This window comes from Austrofundulus limnaeus, unplaced genomic scaffold (genome assembly GCF_001266775.1).
Source record: "Austrofundulus limnaeus strain Quisiro unplaced genomic scaffold, Austrofundulus_limnaeus-1.0 Scaffold370, whole genome shotgun sequence".
Classification (NCBI taxonomy): Eukaryota; Metazoa; Chordata; class Actinopteri; order Cyprinodontiformes; family Rivulidae; genus Austrofundulus; species Austrofundulus limnaeus.
This window is the reverse complement of record NW_013952772.1, coordinates 469,344-477,135: the sequence shown is the minus strand read 5'-3', so window position 1 is coordinate 477,135 and position 7,792 is coordinate 469,344. Positions and strand designations below refer to the sequence as shown.

General features: G+C 41.7%; 1 protein-coding gene across 1 annotated transcript in view; it reads left to right on the top strand.

The window, feature by feature from the left end:
- The first annotated feature begins 17 nt into the window (after positions 1 to 17).
- Positions 18 to 7,792, top strand: part of phf1 (PHD finger protein 1) — a 22,892-nt gene continuing 15,117 nt past the window's right edge. The window contains exons 1-7 of the mRNA XM_014023452.1: positions 18 to 211; positions 877 to 955; positions 1,088 to 1,169; positions 3,422 to 3,508; positions 5,080 to 5,174; positions 5,644 to 5,792; positions 6,340 to 6,435. Coding sequence (XP_013878906.1) covers positions 878 to 955; positions 1,088 to 1,169; positions 3,422 to 3,508; positions 5,080 to 5,174; positions 5,644 to 5,792; positions 6,340 to 6,435 — 587 coding nt within the window. The 5' untranslated portion in view covers positions 18 to 211; position 877. The remainder of the gene's footprint in view (positions 212 to 876; positions 956 to 1,087; positions 1,170 to 3,421; positions 3,509 to 5,079; positions 5,175 to 5,643; positions 5,793 to 6,339; positions 6,436 to 7,792) is intronic.

Below are 7,792 nucleotides of genomic sequence, written 5' to 3'. Positions count from 1 at the left end.
ATCCTCCCCCTCCCCTCGATGACGGTTTGACTGACACACAGGCTCCTGGCACAGACAGACACACACATGCACATCAGCCACTTTTTGCAAACACGCAAGCTGCGCATCGGAGCGGCCGGGAACCCGCGCGTCCGCAACCGATGAGGGCATTTCTCGTCCAGCCCGTCCAGGAACCAGTGTGACCCGGACGGAAAGGAGTTCGACCTGACAGGTACCCTCCACCGGCCAGCTCACTGCCCGATTCACCCCCCAACCCCCCACATCCTCCATCTGATCCAGTGTTTTTTTTTTTTTTTTTTTTTTTTTTTTTTTTTTTTTGCATTTTGCGCCTGTCTGTGTTGACTTGAGCGCATGCACGCACCGGAGCACGCGCCCAGCGTGCACACATCACGCCTGCAGAGTCATTCCATCCATTTAAGTTTCTGAGGTGTTGAGCAGAAAAGTGCTCGGAGGATGCTTCAAGTGGCTGCAGACACTGATCTCTGCCTGCTCACCTCAGCTGTGTTGCAGTAATCATCATGCAGTGTGTGTGTGTGTGTGTGTGTGTGTGTGTGTGTGTGTGTGTGTATGCGTGCAAGAATCATTTGTCTTCCTCTCTGCTTGTGTACACTCACTCTCATCTTTCACTGTGGTGGATACAGGCTGTCGTTATGCTCAGGTCTTAAGAGGAGGAGGAGGAGGAGGAGGAGGAGGAGGAGGAAGAAGTGGAGGGGGGGATTTTAACCCCTTTGCACCGAAGCTGGGCTGTCTGAGGAGGAGGCAGCCCAAACGCCGGGGCTGTAAACCCTCTCTGTCAGCGACGGCAGCAAAGTATTCAGCGAATAAATCGGATTTCCATTTCACAGGAGCCCTGCTCTCTCCTCTGTGTGTCCTCAGGATGGGGGGAGTCAGCGAGGGCGATGATGTGTTGGCTCGTTGGAGTGATGGACTGCTGTACCTCGGCAATGTGAAAAGAGTAAGCGGTGTGAAGCACACCTCGGAGAGCGCTCGTGTTGATCAGAGAGATGGGAGAAGGTTTTGTCAGTCATTCTGCTCACCTCTCCTCTCCTCTCCTCTCCTCTCCTCTCCTCTCCTCTCCTCTCCTCAGGTAGACGGAGTCAAACAGTGCTGTCTGGTGAGGTTTGAGGACAACTCAGAGTTCTGGGTACTGAGAAAGGATATTCACTCATGTAAGATAAACTTTCTTTTTTTTTTCCTCGAGCAGTTGGAAGCTTTTTTATAGCAGAACTTTAGTTTCATCAGATAAAACTCCTGAATATCTCCAGCTAAAGTCTCAGAAATCTTTTTAGTAACAAGTTGTATTTGTTGACCTCTTATTCTTTTCTCCACGGAGCCAGAAACCTTTAAGTGTGGTCTTTACCAATAGTTCTGAGTCTTAAAGGTTTTCTTTGGACCTTAAGCTGCTTTTCGTTCATTTTTAGTCCTGTTTGTGGATAAATGTGCATAAAAGAATAAAAAGAGTTGGAGGCGTTGGGAAAGGATCTATATTTAATGAGAAAACAAAAAATGCATTGTCGTTCAGGAATGTTTCGATCAAGATTCTTTGCGATATAGATCCAAGATATTTAAAATTAAGGATCAGCAGAGTCTCAGAGAGCAGTGATGGAGAACTTTTCTGTGCAGCTCAGGTACGCAGGATGTACCGTTCGTTCACCAGGGATGGGTCGGCCGTTCAGAGTGGAAAATTTAGTTCTGTAATCCTTTTCACCATTACTGTCCATCATCTCTGTAGAGTTTCTTTAAAAGACTTTCACAGACAACAAAAGCTGCACCAAAGTGCTGCAACCTGAAATACTCAAAAGATGGAAAACACTGAAAACAAAGAAGTAAAACGCAGGAAAACACAGAACATAAAGAAAATACATCAGGTTGTTATGCAGTGGCTCTTTACGATCAGATCTCATGGATGTGAAGGAGGAGAAAGTGCAAAATAATTGTCGATTTGTAAATAATCTGGAGTCAGAACATTAGGAGCCTTATAAACGAACAATAAAATGTTTGAACCAACAAACAGGAAGTCAGCGAAGTGAAGCCAACGTGGCGTTATCGTCTTGGCTCACGTTTTTCTGTTCCTGTTAAAAGTAGATCAGCAGAGTTCTGCACGGTCTGCAGAGACACAACTGATCCAAGCTCTTCTACCAGTTACAATAAAGACAAAGAGGTCATAAAGGCAGGAAGTATTTGATTAAAATAATGAAAGATACAGAGTGTTTAGATGTTTAAATAAATTGGTGACATTACAAAAACCCAGATCATAAATATAATGACTGAACTCAACTAAAAACACAGACATGTTGACTTGTTACATCATAACCGTCTACAGCAGATGTGGGATTAAAACCATAAAGATCTGCAGAACTCCAAAACCTGTTGATCAGGACCTGAGTCGCTCTGGTTTGAGACACTTTACTGAACTGATCGTTATTATAAATTAACTTCAACTAATGGGAATAAATGTCTTTGTGACAAACTAACAGATCTGATTTAAGATTCTTTGCTAAACGTGTTCATAACGTCACAGCACAGGTTCATCACTTTAGTTTAGCTTTTTTCAGATCAGAGTTATGATTTATGAAGTAAAACCTTGTAAAATGGTCAGGTACGAGGACTAAACATGAGTAAAAAGCAACCAAAGTCCAAAGAAAACTGAATTTGTAAGATTAAAACAGACTCTGACTGCTTGGTGGGATAATAATGAAATGAGGCGACTGCTGAAGACTTTTGCACTTTACTGTAAGTGCAGAAAATTGTAATAATTTGGAGTCTGGAGGAGTCTGTGAGTTCTCCTGGGTTAGTGCAGCACTGAATAAAACTGCTAAAAACATTATTTATGTTTAAATAAAAATGTTTAAAAACACTTTTCAGGCCAAATCAGTTTGATCCTAATCATTTATACACATTTTTTCAACCCAAACATGAATTATTTCTGTTTTTATGTTTTAACTCATTGTGCTTGGTGTTTTTTCTTTTCCAAATTCAAAATTTAAATCAAACAAATCCTAATTTTCTTTGTCTTGAGATCATTTGATCCTTGAAAACTGTAAAACCAGCTGAATCTAAAGATGCTGCAGAGCATTGTGAGCGTTCTGATCGTGTTCCGACTGCTGGATCAGAGTGTATTTATGAAATTATTAGAATAATGAGTCCTCAGGGAGACGGCTCCTGTTATGCAGCCCAACATGGAGTCATAAAGGGGGGGTTGGGACACTTGTTAGGACAGGATGAACGTCAGCACATCCAGTGAAGTGAAATCTGAAAGGTGCAGGAGACACTGAAATCAATGATGTGGCAGCGATGTGAATCAATATACATAAATTAATGCAGTTGACTGCTCTCTCTCTGTCTTCCTCTCACACATTTATTTCCTCCTCTCCCCTCCCCTCTGCCTCTCCTCTTGTCTTTTTTTTTTTCTGTGCTTCAGTCGCTGCCGGAGTGGAAGAAGTTTGCTGTATTTGTGACGCTCCGCCTCTTAAAGAACCCCTCGTAAATTGTCTTAAATGTCGGCACGGTAAGGAAAGCGCGCCTATCATAAGGCTGTCAAACTGCCTCTTCTCCGTCACTTCTCGTAGTGACCTTGAAGATGTGACACAGCGTGGTAAATAACAACACAGAGAGCGAGAGAGAATGAGACAGAGAGAGAGAGAGAGAGAGAGAGAGAGAGAGAGAGAGAGACGAGCATCATGAATGATCTATGAGCCGTTGCAGCGGAAATAAACAAGGCATCAAGAGACACGAGTCGTGGATTTAAATCATGCAAAAATGTCTTTATTGTCTCGGATGAGTTTGTGATTTCAAATCTTCAGACCTGCTTCGAAAAGGATTTAATATTAGACATCTGGTGAAGGATGATGCAAACACCTCGAATTAGAGAAATTCAGTCCTTTTCTACAAACTGAATTATAGATTACGTGACTTAAAATGCATCCAAACTGAGCTGTGTGCTTATTAACAGTAGAGCAGGGCTATTCAACTAAACTGCTCTGAGGGCCACAGTTACTGCAGGTCAACAGCTGAGGGGCCGAACATCCAGGAATTAAAGTCATGATGTAAATAAACCAAGTATTACAAACATCTGTTACCGTTTGAATTAGTTAATGTGCAGAACCCTGTGTAATAAAAGTAGTGTTATTAAAACGATATTAAAAAACACATTATGCCTCCTATTTAACAAAAATATTACTTTGACATCTCTGTCTTGCCATATTTTTGAATTTATTTTATTTTTACTTACCTTAATTTTATCTTTAACTGCTTGTAGTTTTAGGTGCCTTGATTGTTCATAGAAATGGTTTTTACCAGATTTTAGCCAAGATTCTGACGTTTCTGTAGATATCACACTAACAAGAACAAAAACAAACAAACAAAAAATGGGAGTTTGGGCTTAAGAGATGAATGAACCAATTGGCGGGCCGGATTTTGGTCAACAGCAGGCCTGATTGTGCCCGTGGGCCGCCAGTTGAATAACCCTGTAGATGGTTCTCATTGGGCTGGAAAAGATTCAAAACCATCAGTAAAGAGTTCAGAGCAAAAATTTGCATCATTTTAGTTGCAGCTCAATAAATAAATAAAAAAATGTGGTTTTCTGTTGGACACATACAGCTGCTGTTCTATGTGCATGAAGACTTTAAGTCGTGTAAATGAAACCAGCTCTTATGAGCTGTGTTTTAAAAATCAGAGCAAAATGTTTCCTCTCTAAATGATTTTAGAAATCATCCTTCGTGTGTCAGATTTTGCACAGTGAAGGCGACACATCCGGCAGAGAAAAACGTGTTTCTGAGCAGACAAATCACAAAACAGTTCAAATGAAACAAAAGGTTTTGGTGTGCAGGAAGAATTCAAGGTTTAAAACTGTGCAACAGCAGGATGCACAGGCAGGAAATAGTCCTTAAATTCTTTGCGAGTTTCTATCATCAGGAACACAAAACAGCAGCTTCTCACCTGCTAGAAGTCTCTCTAGATGTTTTGCATGTTTCTTAAACCAAGTGGGAAAGTACTGGAGCTGCCCTGTCATTACTGTCATCCTGGCTGCCTGTCTCGGGAGATGAATTAAATGCTCTGCCTCCTTCTCCTCCGTTACAGGTTATCATCCAGAGTGCCACACGCCAACCATCGAACCGGAAGCCGACAGCGATTCGTGGATCTGTCGACAGTGTGTCTTTGCAGTCGCAACCAAGGTCAGGCTGCTAATCTCTCTGTCTCACACTCAGAAAGGGAGAGAGAAAAAAAACCATTAGTCTGTAATAACGGAGAATTCCAGTCAAATATATCAGTGTGCAGAGTGTCACGTGTTTATCTGAGGCAGGCACACACTAATTCTCCCAGTGTTGACTTCAATATCAGACATTGTGTCAGAGAAATCGAGAACGATCGATAGTGATGAAGCTGGCGGAGCTGAGAGGAGCACATTTAAAGTCGATCCATCACACGTGTTCCATTTCTGTAGATATGAGAGAGGCGAGAAAGATCTCCGTTAATTACCAATCGCTCGGCGTCCAGCGCCGCTTTAGTCTTCCTCAAACCACATCTCACAGCGCTGACCTCCAATCAGATGAGACGAGGAGCTGTTTTCTTGTCAGATGTGATGTGTGTGCTGACAGGACGGTGATGTGACGTGAGGCTCTGTCCTGCGCTGTCTTTTTGCAGCGAGGCGGGGCTCTGAAACGAGGACGCTTCGCTCGCCTCATGCAGTTCATGAAGCTGAGAATCCCCTACCAGCTATCGTCTTTAGACTGGGACCCCCAGCATCTGACCAACCAGCAGCAGTGCTACTGCTACTGTGCCGGACCTGGAGAGTGAGTGAGGCCAGTTTTTCTTTTTACGTTTGTCTGTATGCTAATTATCTCGTGGATTATTTGTAAATTATCTGCGAGACATCAGATTTGGATCAAACAGGACCGGTGAAATGAAGATTTAAATTTTCTTTAATCATGTTTGTGTTTGGCTGCAGAAACTCGGGTTTTTAGTTATTTATACCAGTGGTTCCCAAAGTCTTTGACCATTAAAATACCAGAAAAAGAGACCTGAGCCCCCAACTGTTGTTGGATCATAAACATTGTTTTCACCTCAAAAAATGAGAGCATTTTAACAATATTCATTATGCTATTTTTGTCCATTTTAAGTACACTAACCTTACTCTTTTGTAACAACAAAGGCAAAAAAAATTTCATTGTTATTTTCCAATATAATTAATTCAGAAAATCTTTTCAGGACCCCACCTTGATGTTTTGGGATCCCATTCTGGGTCCTAACCCCAACTTTGGGAACCACTGGTTTTACTGTAATTCAAACAGGTGTTGCTTCCTGTTCTTAATGCTGGGTGTGTTTCTTCTCGTGCTGCAGGTGGAACCTGAAGATGCTGCAGTGTGGCAGCTGTGGGCAGTGGTTCCATGAAGCCTGCACTCAGTGTCTAACAAAACCACTGCTTTACGGCGACAGGTACGCTAGCACAGCAAAACTGAAAAATACCACATGAATTATAACTTTGAATTTATTAAACAGATTTTATTAGCTTGTTAGCTCTCAGAGTTTGTGTTAAAGATGCTTTTCAGCTTCTTCAATATGGTGCGGTACGAGGGCCAAAATTAAGACTATTGCACAACCAGCGGTTGCTACATTCTTGTAGGAGGCTATATCTATTCCTAAGACAGCTATTGATCTGATTAATAGGTCGGCGCCTCTGAGCAGCTGGCCCCGCTAACTGAGAGGCCGGCGCTGGCAAATGAGAAGGAGACTATTCATTTGTGTTAGCATCGGAGAGGCTAGCAACTAGCATGGATAAGCTGGTGTTAGCATTGGAAAACGTAGTGACAAGCCTCTCATTTCTCTTTCGGCTAACGAGAAAAAAAAACACTGCCGTTGACCAATAGACAAGGGCAAACACATCTGCTAATTCTGGTGGCAACTAGTCTGCTTCACAGTAATATGTTTTATATTTAATATTTATGTAAGGGTCACCTCGAGTGAAGAAACAAGATTTACTGCCTCGAAGCAGGCCTCGGACAGGCCTGACGAGAGGACTCGTCACAAACTGAACTCTATTTAGTCCATGACAGGTCATTCTAACCGTGGAAGAGAACCCCTCAGTTCTCTTAATCAGATAATGGACAGAACAATCTCTTCTGTTCGTGATTCATTTGTTGTTTAACTAAAAATGTTTATGCATTTGTTAAATCATGATAATATTGACATCATGTTGCACAGTAAGTTCTGTCTAAAGAAGACTTGTGAGCTCATGTCGCTTATAGGTTAATTTATCAAACATTTTTGTTGAGAAAGTTTTCTTTATTCAAAGAAGTTTGTGTCTAATAAAGTTGTTGAGCAGCCTATCCATGCTAGTTGCTAGCCTCTTCAATGATAACACCAGCTTATTCATGCTAGTAGCTAGCCTCTCCAATGCTAACACAAATGAATAGTCTCCTTATTTGCCAGTGCCGACCTCTCAGTTAGCGGTGCAGGTCTGTAATTAATCAGATCAATAGCTGCTTAGGAAATTATATAGCCTCCTGCTACAAGGATGTAGCAACCGCTTTTTGCGCAATAGTCTTAATTTTGGCCCTCTTACCTTGCCATACGTCCACACCAAATTATAGCTCATACAGTGTTTGCAACAAAACACACAGGCTGTGGAGATCACATTAACTCAGATTGATTCCTAAAGTTAATCAGTTGTAGTTGTAAAGAAAAAGATCCCAGTTTTCATCAAATACATACATACATACATACATACATATATATATGTATGTATGTATGTATCAACTTTTCTGCGAATTAGAGGAAGTTTTTTTGAATCAAG